General features: G+C 36.2%; 1 protein-coding gene across 1 annotated transcript; it reads right to left on the reverse strand.

Annotated features, from left to right (window-relative positions):
• Nucleotides 1-2: 2 nt before the first annotated feature.
• Nucleotides 3-16,735, reverse strand: znhit6 (zinc finger HIT-type containing 6). The gene is made up of 10 exons (XM_077717081.1): nt 16,517-16,735; nt 15,342-15,407; nt 12,222-12,328; nt 10,762-10,847; nt 9,394-9,497; nt 7,409-7,477; nt 6,873-6,953; nt 6,713-6,793; nt 3,327-3,451; nt 3-1,238 (listed from the first exon to the last, which is right to left on the reverse strand). The coding sequence occupies exons 1-10, from the start codon at nt 16,693-16,695 to the stop codon at nt 1,000-1,002; spliced, it is 1,137 nt and encodes a 378-aa protein (XP_077573207.1). The 5' UTR covers nt 16,696-16,735; the 3' UTR covers nt 3-999.
• Nucleotides 16,736-17,127: the final 392 nt, after the last annotated feature.

Consider the following 17,127-nt stretch of genomic DNA (forward strand, 5'->3'; position numbering starts at 1 on the left):
TGTTGAAGGAAACCAATTTGTAATTTTCTTTACATATACAAAATAATAAGAAGTGTAGGAAAAACATGTTTCACCCAAGTTACTGCTTTGAATAATGATTAAGCAGACATGATTTAAAGCCAACTTTGACTGTTGTATAGCATCATTCATTTGAGGTAACAGCTAGGTCTCTGGCCCATTAGTTGTCCCAACTAAAAGGATGCACTCAAATGTGAGATCATTGCCCCCTGACTGGAAAAGGTTGGAAAATGCGTCAGCAGAGGCTTACACTTCAAAGAAAGTCAGTCAATAGGAGTTAACATCCAAAAGAGGTTAGCATTGGCTGTAAAAACACGTCCATAAACACAGGCCCCACCAACGGGCTGGACTGTCAGTTATTACTGGCCTTCAAGTTGTACTCAACTAACATTAGGTAAGAATACAGTACATAGAGTCCAGATGAGTGAGTGCATGAAAGTGCACATTGAGGTACCACAAAACATTTTGCTTTCTAAGCAACCACAGAACCATTTGTTATTATTTGCACAATTCCTATGCCCTGTGATTGGCTGGCCAAATGAATAAATGAATGTTCCTGATACAACAGATTATGTTGCCAGACACCTAACCATGGAGGTAAAAGCTTACAGTATAATGACTTGCCATGAAATGTGGACTGCAAAGGTCTTAAATGAGGTTCCAAATAACAGGAGACAATTGGAAAGGGAACTGCACAGGGTGCAGCAAATAAATGATGATTTCCAATGTATTAAAATTCCATTTATTTTTGTCTATCGAGTGTGCCCCTAAAAAATAACATTGTTTGACTTTCAATTACAATTATTAGCAAACTCAACTCATTCCAACTTGCTCCAAAACCTTAGCAGTCAAACAACTGCCAACACTCCAATATGTTTGTCAATGCAATTCATCTACCCAGTCTCTTATCTAGTCTTTGTGTGGAGCATCATCAGATATCTCTATCATTGTATTAAAGTTAATTATATTTTCTTACTTCACTTAATCCTCACCATCTGGAATCTCTCCCTCTTCCAGTTGTAGTTCCCCTAATTCTCTCTTTGCCTTTTTCTCCAATGGGGGCTGTGGTTCATGGATCGATGATGGTATAGCATTGAAGATGTTTTCTCTTTCTATCTGAGGACAATGTAAAGATGGTGACCTTAAGGGGAGGTCCTCGCTTGCTTGGCCCACAGATATGCTCTTTGTTTCACAATTATTCCCAGCTGATGCAGGCTCCACTGAAACAATACAAACAGGAATTGGCATTTTTGACTGAACATGCACATGTTTAGTGTGATGGTTTTGCTCATGCATAACTGGAGTCGTATGTAAACATTATAAAATGAGGGATAGATCAGACAGGAGGGGAAGGATGACGCTATTATTTGGGCCCTTGCTCGTGCGCATATTGGGGCACCATGCCAGACTAAGTTATGTAATATACCAGGATGGAAATGTCAGAAAGAAAGGGTGCGGGGTGAAACAATAAAACAAATTAGACATCAATTACATGCATTCAAACTATAATTCAGATCCCTAATAAAGACACAATAACATTTGGAAATTGTTTTTACTTGGGGTCTTTATACTTTCTGGTATTTGTCTCTCGTATTTACAAAAATGTTTCTATTGGATCAATGCCTGTCAGGCCTGACATGACTGGCAAAATATGCAATCACTCAGTATTTAAGCCTGTCAACGCAATGAACTTTGCATTAGTTTTGCGAAATCAGGTGATAAAAGATCCATCACTAGTCGCAAGAACAAACATTAAACTGAGTCGTGGTATGTCCAATTTTTTTTTACCGAGATTTTGGAATTCCTCTGCAACAACGTTTTGTCATTGTAAGGTGAAGGATGAAAAATTGTATTTGTTTATAACTCAGAATGCTGGGTGAACGAACAAGACTGAAGCTGAGATCACAAACAAATTACAGTTACCAACTTTTCTGTTCACCAAAAAAGCAAGCATCACACATTTACAGTAAACTGAATGTTGTTTTTATTTTTATTTTAAGGTAACAAAAAAAAACATTGTTTGTCACCAAAGCAGATTGCTAATGGATCATCCCATTCAATAGCTGAACTGGTTGGTGCCTTTGAGTGACAGGCCTCTTTATGCTGCCTTTTATTTCTTAACCAATATATTATACAATATATATATAATATTATACGTGAAATTGTTAAGTATTAATTCACTACATCTATACTGTACTTTACGACCAATACGACCAAGTGGATCTCGCCAAGGCATAGAATCCAATTATCCCCCCCCCATCTTTTCATCTATGTTGTGCAATTTTGATAGTTTGTAATATTTACAAAATTTCAACACTTTTCACTCCCTACAAAACCAGTTGTTGACTCCTGCACAATGTGCAACACTTCAGCTGATTTCCGTTGCTATAACTTCTATCTGATAGCTTGTTATCACTTCCTGTCCAGCTTTCCAGGTTATGGAATGAGCGATTATCAGGATGTTTTTTTGACTGGCATTACATCAAAACTGTGAGACAGCAAGGCCTTATCATGGAAAACATACACAAACACACCAAAACAACCTTATATCTATGTCATTCATGCTGAATGGATCTGACATTAATGCTATGATAAAGGCCAAATTTGGTATGATATAAGAAAACAACAGTGGAGAGCTTCGTGTGTCAAGAAACAAGAAATCTGAGGTAAATGTCTCAACATTATTGTTGTGTCTTAATAATGGCATGGATCGAAAGACTCCGCGGGGAGTGATAGGCAAGTGATATAAGCACAACGCCTCCTCCCATGTCATTTCACATCACATGAAGTCATTATTTAACAATAAGCCATGTTTAATCCTCTCTTTGGCAATGCTTTGTCTCAAGGTCAAAGCAGAGATTATGATTTTGCGCAGACCACATTATTTTTGTCAGGGTAGCACGTTGCCATGGCAAAAATGAGGAATGGGATGTTTTCAGTCCCAGTTGGAGAAACCAAGACCATGATATGATCCTGTTGGAATTGCTTTGGTACTATTACCTCTCATTCCCACCCAGCAAAGTATAGCGTTCAATAGAAAAATCAAATGAAGCAAAGCATCTGTCATAGATGTTAATAACCTCACATTTATGTGTTCCAGATGTCAAGGTCTGATGACTATTTATGAAATATCATAATTGTTAACTATAACGTGCACCTGTCTAAGCCACACCCACTCACAAATAAATAAATATATAAATAAAATACAAATACATATATAAATATATTATAGGAATCATAGGAGAAAAAAAAGTCACTTTTAGTCCTAAAATTACAGTAATTGTATTTTGAATCAATCAGTTATTTACCTGATCCTTCCAATGGGAAGTCCTTCCAATGATCCCGTAGTACCACATGGAGTATAGGATACTCGATCAAAGTTTTGTTGATCAAGTTATCTCTCAAGCTCTTCCGTAAATCCAACTTGTGGTACCTTTACAAGATAAAATGTAGACCAATTAATGATTATCGACAGTAACAACATGCAATTAGAACAGTACATCTAAACCAACAGCTTTTATCCACCTCTCAGTAACAAACTGAATTAAATTAAAGCTATATTGTGGTGCATTGTTTGATCACGTTCTTCTTAACAAATGTCCAAGTCAAGTTAAGAAGCTTCCATAGCTCAAGCCATACTGCTTGTTGGGATGACACAAGTCTTTCCTCGTCTCCAAGTAGTCCTTTCAGCAATAGGGATGGCCATAAAACACCTGTCAAAATAGTTAACTGGATTCTTGAGGGACATGGTTTGCTTTTACAATCAACATGCTCCAGAAACACTTGGCTGGGTTGTCATGACCAAAAGACAACAGAAAATAAGGGTGGATTTATTTCACAATTGGCAGAATCCCCACAAGCTGTCAAAGCAAACACAAAAACATTTGTAGAGCTATTGTTTGTTTTGCTTAAAGCACAAGGAGACCAATCTGCCTGAGCAGACACCCATTCAATAAGCCAATCAAAGCACTCTGCAAGTGTGACATTTGCAGGTTCCCCCGAAGTGCACTAAATTACAAAAAACTCTCCCTCCCAGAACGTAGAAAGGGTTCCAGAATATTTGACATTATCTAACAGATAAACTGCCATGTGTTAGACATTCTTGCGCAAAAAAAGAGCTAAACCTTCCTAATTCAAATTAAGTCAGGAAACCCAACATATTGATTATATTGACTACTATTTTACAGAGTATATTATATGGGTTACATATTATATTACATAGGTTGTTACAAGTCAGAAAAATGCAGTAACAACAAAGCACCCATTTTTAATACTGTACAATGTTCACCTGCTATTTGAAAGGAATAAGAATTAAGCTTTGGCAAATATGAAAAAAATCCAGCTAATTGACACTCCCTCAAAGTTTAAACTGAATTAAACTGAATGGAATTAAACATAATTAATTGACAACAAAATGCTTGCAACATACAACTCCAGGGTAAAAGAACAAAAAAAGGCACGATCTGATCTCTTCTATCTCCTAAATTAGTAGACTTCGTAACAGCATACTTGACCATTTTTTTAAAACAAAAAGTTGGTAAAGTGGGTGCCTGCCTGCTTGAATCTTGAAGATTGTGTGCCTGTGGAAGCTATTCGTCAAGGATGTGGTAGATGCCTTTCTGAATATTTGTGGTGGTTGGATTCAAATTAATTGCAGTTGGCGGAACCCTCTGGTTTGGGAATTTATCAATCAATCAAAAGTCTTTATTGTCATTATACACAGCTGCGTATAACGAAATTGGTGGTATAACGAAAGTGGGTTTTCCCCAGGAAAACCATAAGTAATTTAAAAAGTCACGTCCGGGCAAGGTAATGCTAAAATATTGCACAATCTAATATATTGCATTGTAATTACACACCCCAAAGTTATTGCACAGAAGGGATTGTGTGTCGTGCTAATGCAAGTTCAGAGCCCGGGAATTTAACACTCAAGTCGATGCACACGTCGGCATATCCTGTGTGCATATCATTTTTTATATCATAATTTCGCAATAACATCATCCGCGTGTTTGTGGTAAACCTCATTTCAAAGTGCGGAGGTGGAGCTTCACGGTCGTTTTACCTGACGTCAATATAGCAAGCAAAACAGGATATAATGCCATTTGAGTTTTTAGGTCTCATTGCTCTTGTGAATAAGCAATACAGCGCTCCATGGATCATGCGTTTTTGCCTATAAATTTCATAAAACACTGACTGTCAAGAACACGAGAGAAAGATGAGAGAAAAGTAGAGAAAAAACAAGTCAGAGTACGCTAGAGAATTTGTGTAGACTGGAGTGTGCAAGCGACTTTGGGAATGATCCGTAAACTAAATTTAACTCTTACAACAACCTTGTCAAAAGGTCTTCCCGTTTGCGCCATCTTCTTTGCTACTGTTCTTCTTCTGTATATAATACATTTGGACCATATTATAAATAAAGGCCAAAATCCCAAAAGACCAAAAGTACCTGCTGTTTCTGTTGAGGTATTAAATATGGATTAACTATTCAGGCTCATTTTCTTCCATTGAATGTTCAATTGTACGAGTTGAGTAAATATTATCAAGCGTCAAAATAGTCTGACGACCATGTTTGGTTCTCAATACGACATAAAAAAGAAAGATTTTGAACAATAAATGTAAATTTGTTTTTACTTTATGGTCCAAAATATTGATATACACTGGTACCTCGACATACGATCGTAATCCGTTCCTGAGACTGAGATCATATGTCAAGGTTTCCGTAACTCGAGCGAACGTTTCCCATTAAAATGAATTGAAAACAAATTAATTCGTTCAACCCTCGGAAAAAACACCAAAAACAGCATATTGGATTTTTTCCCCCCACCACAAAACACTCGTAAACGGAACAAACAAATTTAAATTAACTTGGATTAATATATACAGACACTCAAACATACGTTTAATCTGACTTTACACAAAACTGAATTCTAATTTTGTTTTAATCTTTTCTTTTTACCTTCGTTCTTCGGATTAGTTGTTTGCCACGCCTCCACCCTCACGTTCGCTATCGATGAGCTGATTGCTGTACGTATTCCCTTCAAAATATTCCGAAAATGATGCACACAAATGTCCTCACAATTGGATAACGCAGGACCACTTGCCTACGAGAAGTAGTCTTGCAGTATTAGCGATTGCTCCGCTGCTTATAAAAACAACAGTGACACTGGCTCGCCACTCCCTTTGTAATATCTCTGGTCTCAACCGCTTTGAACTATGAGAGAGAGTTGCGACCATAATTATTACAAAGAGGGAATTGTGAGCCAGTGCCGCTGATGTTCTAAAGAGCAGCAAACGAGAAGTAATATAATACTCCTCATATTAGATGATAAAAACAGGAAATGCAATAGCCTGATCCCTGCGGTACCCCAAGACTGTTATTCCGAAAAGTAGATTTTGTTTTTTGTATCCTGGCGCACTGTGATTTTACAGGTAAGTATGATTCAATCCGATTTAGCGTGTTTGGAGAGAAATTAAACCAGGAAGCTACAAACCTAAACCAGTTAAACCAGGCCATTCTAAACAAGTCTTGGTTATACAAAGACAAAATAGGCTTAATTAGAACCTACCAGTGAGATGTGCAAAACGGTTTAATTAGGCAATAAGGTGTGTGTTGCAAAACCCAGAATTTGCTACTCCACCCTGACCATGGAAAATGATTAAGAAATAAACATTATTCATATCCACTGTAGCTCACCTGACAGAGTTGGCTTTACTTCCTTCTGCCTTCATGAAAACATTGACTTCCTCAGTAGGGTTAAGTACATACCTCTTCAACCTGGAGCACAAGAACATATTAACACAGTATCTCAATGTGAAGCTCTACACTTAATCATCCCAAAGCATAGATTACTCACTTCTGCCGTATTACAGGGTCTGAATCTGTTGGGTGTATATAGGCCGTCAAGATCTCTTCTAGGGTTAGTCCGTCACACACTCTAAAATGAGATTAAAAAAGCCCCAAAACATTTGTTTGTCAAACACGCTATTATAGACCAATCTTTTGCCACCATCTTGCCAGCTCTGGTAAAGACATATACCCATGTTAACGGATATGCTTCCAAGCAACAACCTTATTTAGTGTGATTACATGTTTTTTTAGTGGAGAATTAAATTAATCAACATACAGTAATACCTTGACATATGAGTGTCCCAACATAGGGGAAATCTTGTCTCTTTACCCCATACAAGTAAGTATCATTGTGTTAAGATACATTTACATAGATATACAATATTAAGCTGATGGAATTAAATAAAACAACATATTGATTAACTTTAACTATGTTACACAGTAATTTTCATCCACTGTGCATCTTAACAGAAGAAAAATATTGAGTTTCAAGCAAGATTAACCGTAATTATAGATATATTGAGATTTGAGTGGGAATCTTACCTTCTTTGGCTAAATTCGGTACCACTCTGAGGGAACAAAATCTTCAAGTGCCACATAAACACCTTTTCTCTAAATGGAACAAAATTTAGTTATTGGAGTATCTTTTAAAATACAGGACAATATTTTATCATCACCTCAGAAAAAAACTCAGATAACCACTTCTCACAAGTCTACGATATACCTTAGTTTTTTGCGTGGCAGAGGCAAAGTTTTGTCTGTTGTATCTAGGTACAATATTAATTAACTATTTTGAGCGCGGCTTTAAACTTTTTTCCCCCCACTAGATTAATCTGCATGCATACTCCCATTGAGTATCTTAAATAACAACAGCGCGACAAGGTTGTCAAACGATCCCAGAGAACGTTTGTACTATAAAAGTGGTAACATTACTTCAAATAGCATAGATTGGCGCTCAGCATTTGGACGTATTGGGTAAATTGGCAACATATTTACCACGTTGGTCAGAGCAGAGCGTGGCAGATCAGCGGCAAACTATATTGCACTTAGAGGTTAGCCTCTTAAGGGTCAAAGGTCAGCTGGAGGCTAACGGGTGCATTCAAAAATATTTCGACCAGCTCAAATTGTGTTATTTAATAGATTTACAGCAACAAAAATAATTTTGAAAAATAGAGATTTTTTAATCAAACATGACAAATAAAATGGCAGCTAATGATTAGGCATGAATAAACAGGCCTGAGTTTCATCTTTACTGAGTCAGTGTGTTTCTACATATTACTGTGGGAGCCTTGTTCATACATGCAAGAAAATGAGGGTGGGGCACCAGGTGTGATCCCATTATTCTGTTATTACTGCAAATGGAAACTATGCAATCCACTACAAAAAGAGTGCTTGTCGCAAAATGAATTCAGTAAGTTGCAAAGTGCTTATTTACTTGGGATAGGTTTTAGTGCCCAAAAAAGGATCATACAATTAAAAAACAAGACAGACATACTAAATATAAAAAAAGAAAAACTTAGTTAATGAAAAATGTTTTGATAATTTACAAGAAAATGAGATGGCAATAACTCTGACTAAAAGCATGTGAATCGCTCCTTTCCATAACCATCAGCGTGTTAAAGAGGAGTGAATTGACACACCTTGCTCACCTAGCCTCCCTTGACCGAAGGGAGTGCCAATACTGCTGTGGTTTTGCCTCATCATAAGGACAAAGCTCAAAGAATAAGAGTTGCTCGCGTGTCAAGCAATGTTTGAAGAAAAGAAAAAAAGAAAATATATGAAAAAATATAAATAAATAAATACAATTAACATTTTTTCTTTCTTTTTCTTTCCTTCAAACATGTTGCTTGACACACGAGCAACCCTTATTCTATATATTTATATCCATATATATATATACACATACATATACACATACATATACACATACATATACACATACATATACACATACATATACACATACATATACACATACATATACACATACATATACACATACATATACACATACATATACACATACATATACGCATACATATACATACGCGTCCATATACACACATACGCGTACATATACACATATATATACACACACACACACACACAAATATATATATATATTTTTTCCCCCTGTAAATTATCAAAACTTTCAACATTTTTCATCAATTAAGTTTTTCTTTCTTTATATTTTGTATGTCTGTCTTGTTCTTTTAATTGTATGATCCTTTTTGGGCACTGAAACCTATCCCAGGTAAACACTTTTTATAGATTTTTAAATCATTCTAGAAGAGTGAGATTCTATATAACCCTGGGGTCTTCGCATGACTGCCACCCTGTGGTTATGTTAATTAATTTATTTAATTAATAGGAGTTGAACATTTTTATGTGAAAACAATGAGAAAGGCTATTATATTTAAAATAGACAGTAAAAAAGTTGATGCAAACCAGGACTTATGCATTTAAGTGCTCATATTTCACTGTATGAAAAGCATGCACTACTCATCACAGAATGGCTGACTTCTTACCCATAACGGAAGATGGTGGAGTTTTCCTTTCTCCTGGTAAAGGTGCTGGGTAGTGTTTTCAATGTGATGTTCATCATTCTGGCTTTTACTGTCAACTTCTTTGCCTGAAAACCAAGACCATGTATAAGTGAAAATACAGGTTGAAGATATGGGCTACTCTTCGAAACTGTCTGTTTAGTAGAAGTAACATATAACATTAAAACACAGACAGACACAAGACCACTGTTTTTTAAAATAGGATGTATGAGAAAGCCGCAGAGATATTTTATTAAGACAAATGTTGGCTGATATTTCAGCGAAATGGAAAAGAGTGTGGGTGGACGAAGCCTTTTTATACAAATATGTCGTTTATGAAACATCTGTTTTGCATCAATAAACTAGACTGTTAGATTTTTAGTGCCTCCACAGTTTAAAAGGGCACACTACTTAATTTTCTGGTGCTCATATAGCTTTAATGGCTTCAGATTGGCAGGAAAAGAGAGGTAGTAAAATAGATTTATTAAAAAGATAGGGCTATTAGTAGATTCTTGCATTTTCAATGGTCTGGAAGCCAAATCCTCAAACAAATCATGCGTCAGGCCTTTATCACAAGCTTGGGGTTGCATTCATGTGTGCACAGCAGCTCAGAGGAAAAACAACTGGAATAAAATAGACCCACCTATTTACAAACAATATATACTGGATGGATTTAAAAATTTGTCCCTGCAAACACTAGATGGCTTTTATGTTTATTGGGTGTCCAGTATTTGGTGTAAACGAGCCCTTTTCGGAGGGTTTTTTCATGTTTGAACTGTATTGTTGTGTTGGTTGAAAATTTGTGCGAGTTAATAACAGAACTGGTGCATAGTGAATTATGACCCATCAAGCTCTCGTCTATTCTGGAATTATAGCTATGTTTCACAAATAAACAGCTCTGGTATCTAGGCGTTTTCAGAGGCTCACTAATGTGTCTATGGTTATTATTGCTGTGGATACTATGTGTAAACCTGGCAGAATAACTGTGGTGTTTTTTTTAAACTTTTTTATTTCGTAACATACCACATTAAAAATATTCTTTATTGGTGCACTAATTTGAAGCATTTACATTTGTACATTGTAGGGTGGCCATGGTTCCCTGAAGATTTTAAAAGACCAACAAACTGAATTTAAAACAGATACTAGGAAAGATTTCACAAGCCAATTTTTAGGGTAAATTTAATAACCAGATAAAGACCTTTATTTTTTATCTTACAGGGTAGCAACACAAAGTAAGAAATCATCTTTCATACGGCTCTTTTCATTTCAGGTGTATATTGCGTTTTTTAGCATGAGGTGCACTACCTGGAATGTAACTCAATCGTTAATGTTTAATACAAAAGACGGACTTACTTGATTTGTCTTATAAGGAATACTAATGAGATTGTCTCTTTGGGCACAACCAGCAATCCTTCCCGTATCTTCCAGAAACCGGTAATCTACAGATTAGAAGAAAACAAATTAGTGAGGATACTCAGTGGAGAAAAAATAATATATTTACAAAAATAAAACAAAATTGGAACCATTTGATATGAATCATAGAGTAATACAAGGGCATTCATATGTAAAACATTCACACATCCTATTTTCCACTATCTAGAAAATAGAATTTTAAAATGATAAGTATATCTCTTTTGTTCAATCGATTACAGTACCAAGATCTTACATTCTCCACTTTTTTATATTCTGTTTTTTGCATATATATCATATACAAAGGTTTCATTTCATCAACAACAACAAAAAGACAAAACAAGGAATTATAAAATGCAGTTTCTAAATGAATCTTTTATATATTGGCGATTGCTTTCTTGAGACTAATGTGTTGTCTCAGGGTTTGTATCTATAATTGAAATGTAGCTCATGATAATATTGCTAAAGAGTCTTTCACATAACGCCACGTGTAAGAATTATAACTCACTATAAGCACAATGGTTGAAAATCTGCCAAATAGCCTGAACTGCCAATTTCAGGTCACACCACAGCATCTAAAGTGGATTTACTAAATCCAGACTTTTACTTCCACACGCCAAAATCTTATTTTTTTTCCCCACTTTAAGCCATTTTAAACTGGATTTGCACTTGTGTTTTGTTGTCCTGATTCATGATCTAAGACCACTTGACTTTGGGGGCACAAACTAATGGCCGTTCTACTACAGCAATTTTGAGAGATCGCAGACAACTCGCTTTTCAATCAATCACTTATAACTTAATTTCTTCATGAATTTTTGGGGATCCTTGCATGATATTTTTCTTGAGATATTGTAGCCAACTGTACTTGTCGGTTATAAGTGATTTCCTAATTGCACAAATCTGCTGGCAAACAGGTTTAGTTCTGTCCAGTGAAACATAACTGAGTCTTGACAGGACTCTGCTTAGTAACATTTTGATCAACCTAGGTTGGATGATTACCTGATCGAAATGGGCAGGATAGGTTTGTAATTATATTCCTACCCAGTAACTAAAATAATTATTGACAAAATGCATTTTGTTTTCCTTGGGCTGTCATTGTGAGATTTTATAATAGGTTTAGTGGACTGTGCCTGGGTTGTGTGGTAAATTTGCAAAAAATAAATAAAATAATCAAAAAGGAAGATGTTAAATATTTTTTCATAGCACTGTAATTATTTAGAGCCAATTGTTCAGTTCTCAGCTTCTAAAAAAAATCTCTTTTTCTGCAGCCCATCATGAAAGAATGCTTATTATTCACATTTGTTCAAAATAAGAAATTTTAAACATTGTCTTTACATTGCCAACCTGGATGCAAACATATATAACTTGAGATGTAAAGAATTCGGGAATAAGGGCATGCTTACCACTGAGTAGAGCCATTTCATCCATATGAGAAACTTTCAGGAAGGCTGTTTTGTTTCTAACGCCACTACATCTTGATTTTTCCTTATGTTTTTTCACACAAGGCAAACTTGAAGACAGAGAGAAAGAGAAAATTAATTTCACACTTGCATGACTATTAACAATGTTATATACTACAGGATATATTTTAATGTCTTATACCAGGCTTGCAAGATAACTAAAGTTTTAACAGGGAAAAAAAAAAGTATGGCCTTGGCAAGATGCCCTGCTATCAAGAGAACCATAAAATGTGAACATTGAAGCCATGACCCTTTTATAAAATCAAAACGGAACTGAACGTGAAGCTGGCAATCACGTAGAAAGTTACTAACATAACAAGGAGATGACGCAATGTCTGATTGTCACTCGTTTAAAATCTACCTATTTGTACAGACTTTTGATAATGCAAAGGTGATTGCAACTGTATATAGAAAAAAAAAAGAATAAATCACTCATTTTGACCAACACATTGCCAAATGAAAACAATTGTATGAGTAGCTGAAAAGTTCACTTTAACTTCAAATGAGCGTTGCTAAGGTTGTGCTACGTCTTTGTCATTGCAATTTGAAGTTAAAGGAGGAGTTTTTCCATGCATGTGCTTTGATATGGCTATGAAGAATATTTCATTTTGTGGGTAGCTTCGTTGAGAAAATGCTCCACCGCATGAAATTATTTCTATTTCATATGTAAAAAAAAAAGAGACCTAAACTTCCAAACATTAATAAATCTATCAGCTAAAACAGTAAAAAAAAAAACGATTACATTTGACTTAAAGGTTCAACAGTCTTTTCCAATATTTTTTATTTCTTAGAAAAAAGACTGACAATGAAATAGAAGTATTTCATAACTTTGTAATGAAAAACATCAATAAAAATGACCAGCCATAGCATTATAAGCAACAGGCTGACAGATGATAGACAGGAATTTGACCAGAGCCAGAATAACATTGAATAAAAATGATAAATAAATAAATAATAAGCACAAGAAATGCTGACTGATGCCTTCAACTACAAGACTTTATGAAAGAGGCTTAAGGAAACCTCTTGGCCCCAACAATGTCAGGAATGAATTTTAATATGCCAGCAAATTTTTGAGGATTAGGTTATAAATGTTTAAACGTCAACAGAGCTCAAGGACGAAAAGATCACAGATTGCCACGAGTACTAGTAGTATGTTATTGCAGGCAATGAATCAAAAGAAATAGAAACAGAAAATACTAAAGGATATGTGGCAGAAAAAATATTGTCTTAAGCAACAGTGAAAGATATTTTCTAACACATTGCATAACTGTCCTTTTTTCCAAAGAAAAGGGCATCCACAATATTGCATTTTTCACTTATAGTGGGTTATATCTTATATAATTATTATACAGTTAATATTGTTTCCTTTTAAGGATTTGTATGTCTTAAATATGAAGACTCAAATCGGCAGAGAATTTGATTTGCATTTTATATAAAGTATCAACTAACTATTTCTTACATGGATATATGAAATGTAGTGTTCTCTGCAGCAATTTCCTGATTACAAAAATGCTATTAAAGATGATGAAGGTTATATTCCAAAACAGCACCAAAATATCAGCTACAATCAACATGGTGGACAGTTAGTGACATGCTGAGCCACTTTTGGAAGGAATTCTCATACTGGCCTGATGCTGCTGGTAGAGGACATATTTTAGTGCTTGTCTACCAATAGACTTTCAGCCTATCCTGTGAGGGTTTGCGACAACAAATGAACTTTTTTCATCTCACCCTGTCCTTTGCATCCTCCTCCTCTCCTATCACATGACACACCTGATACTTTTCTCCAGCTGTTCCAGCCTGCCTGCACATAGTTCAGTCCTTTTGCACATTCTCTATCACCCTACACTTTTGACCCCAAGTACTTGAAGTCCTCTACTTACTTTACATCAACTCCTTGTTAAGTATAGAGTTCCGAGGGAATCTTCTCATTTACACACATGTATTCTGTTTTACTCCTGCTCACATTTATTCCTCGAGAGCAGATTTCTACTGTTATAAGTTCTCTTCTTCTGTGTGGACTTTGCATGTTCTCCAGATTCTGCAGTTTCCTTCCACATTCATAAAACAGGGATGCTAAGGCGGTTTAAGACCTTAAATTGTCCTTTGGTATTAGTATGTGCTTAAATGATTGTCTGCCTCCTCATTCCCCGTGATTGGCTGGCAACTAATTCAAGTTGAGCAAGCACATATGAAAGAAAAATACCATATTTTCTCGCATAGAAGCCGCCCTGGTGTAGGCACCTTAAAATCGTTGAATTTTAGTGTATTAGTTCGTGTAGAACAGTGCTTCACAATTATTTTCTGTTAGGACCCTCCTAGCAAGAAGAAAACTATTCGCGCCCCCCCACTTCCCACCGTGACTAAATAAAATCATTTTATAAAATTGTTATAAGTACAACATTTTATCCTTATTAACATTAAAGAAAAAGAAAAAAAGAAATATAGTCAAACTTACAAAGAATAACTTTATTAAATCTTGTTTTAAGTCTGCAACAAAAAAGATTTTAAGTGCATCAATGCCTGAAATAAAAAATAAATAAATCCTTGTTTAAACTGTAAACATGTTTGACCAACTTATTGCACCATTGCCAAAATTAAAGGCAACTGTTGTCTCGTGAAATGTTGCACTCTCGCAAACATGACAGAAGTAACAATGAGAGCGCCACTGCCAGCTACTGTAGTGGATGCGCAATTACACTTTATACTAGTACGGCAAAATAAAATCCTGTTCCCAGGGTTACACGCCCCCCCCCCCCCCCCAGGTATCGCACCACGCCCCCCCCAGGGTTACACGCGCCCCCCAGGTATCGCACCACGCTCCCCCAGGGTTACACGCGCCCCCCCAGATATCGCACCACGCCCCCCCCCCCCCCCCCCCAGGGGGGCGCGCCCCACTATTTGAGAAGCACTGGTGTAGAACAAGTAATTTGGAAATACCAATGCCATAGTCTTTAAGGCACATTCCAAGATGGTATACACCTTTGTATCGTGTAGTAATGTAGTTGTGTTAAAGCTAAAAAAAAAAAACAAATTAAAGTTTGCTTGGGTCTTGGATCTTACCTGCACGAACGTTTGAGACAGGCAGGGCAATTGTACTTTGCTTCCTCAACGCCGCAAACACCACACCTGTAGGTAAGAATACTTGAATTAAAAAAGTGTAAATCACAGATCTCAAAGTAGCAGCCCGGAGGCTAAATCTGGCCCGCTGCATAATTTTGTGCGGCTCGAGAAAGTAAATCATGAGGGCCATATTTTGTTTTAGGATCAAATTCGAAGGAAGATTGTAGATGTAAATTATATTTCCTGATCATTCCCTTATTAAATCAGTAAGTGCCATTTTAGAATCCATTCTTTTTTGTGTGTTTTTCGTTCAAAGGGCCTTTTATAAAGTATAAAAATAAATATAAAATATTTTCTGTTTCCCACTTTAATATTGGACAGAATAAAAAAAATGCTTTTGAAATTAAAAAAAAAAACGATTACAAGATGTTTCTCTTAATCAAAAAAGCATCATAGAGCTCTAGAGTGCTGGGTTCAAATCCATGTCATGACCATCTGTGTGGAGTTTGCATGTTCATCCCGGGCCTGCATGGGTTTCCTCCGGGTACTCCGGTTTCCTCCCAGGTCACCCCCCCCCCTTACCCCCAAATACAGGGTCAGCTGATTGGACACTCTAAATTGCCCCTAGGTATGGGTGTGAGTGTACATGGTTGTCCGTCTCCTTGTGCAATGTAACCGTCTGGCCACTGATTCAGGGTGTGCCCCGCCTCTGGCCCGGAGACAGCTGGGATTGGCTCCAGCACCCCCCACAACCCTAATGATGATGAAGCGGTTCAGAAAATGAGATGAGACGAGAAAAAAACGTGTAGATCTATAAAAAACGGAATATTTAGGGCTTTTGAAATTTTTATTTTAATCGTTTTTTTAATTATATAAATATTATATCTAAAATGGTCCGGGCCACATGAAATCAAGTTGACGTAATGTAACGTCAAGTAAATGTATCACTAGTACTCGAGATTTCATGTGGAACCTTTCTCTTATGGTTTGTTTCTAGCCAGTGTAATCGAAAACCTTTTTATAATTTAAAGATCTTTTAATTAAAAGAACATATGTGGATTTCAGTGTAAAGTTATTACTAGGTGGATAGAAAATTCTGATTTGGAAGCACATTAAGACTGTCATTTGTTAGATAACATAAGTTTGATCTCGTGGTTTGAATTCGGAACACTTACTTGGACAAGGAAATCTTTCTTTTCGTCCCCTTCATCTCGTCGTCTTTACTTGAACTGTCTTGAAATATCATTTGAGAAGATGTTTTGGGTGTCGACGGGGAAGCTTCAATAGATGCCATAAAACGAGTATCTAAAGTTGCTGAAACCATCATAGCTAGGCTACTTGTGCTGGCTGCCATGCGGCTTGTTGTGGATATGAACCAGATCCGGTTTAAACCTAGCACTTTTGCGCCCCTCAGTGTTGGGATGCGGAAGTGGCAAATTTCCATTTGGAAAAAAATACAGACGACAGGTCCAAATTTTAATCTTAAAAATGTATGAAATGTATAATTCTAAGTGAAAATATAGTGATTTTAAACTGAAAAAAAGCCATGTATGTACAAAGCCATATGAAAACACACACATCTGGAAGCAGTACAACCAGGGGGAAAGCAATGAAATGAATCTAACAGACATTTTTGAATTATTTAATATTAAAGTATTGGTGAATAAAATATAATATATGATTCAGATATTTCTTAGGCCAGCAGAGAAGGCCTTGAAGGCCTTGAAGGCCCCGAAGGACCGCCACTGGAATATTTGGATCAAAAATATCCAAAAATGTTTTTTCA

This window comes from Stigmatopora nigra, chromosome 5 (genome assembly GCF_051989575.1).
Source record: "Stigmatopora nigra isolate UIUO_SnigA chromosome 5, RoL_Snig_1.1, whole genome shotgun sequence".
In the NCBI taxonomy this organism is placed as follows: Eukaryota; Metazoa; Chordata; class Actinopteri; order Syngnathiformes; family Syngnathidae; genus Stigmatopora; species Stigmatopora nigra.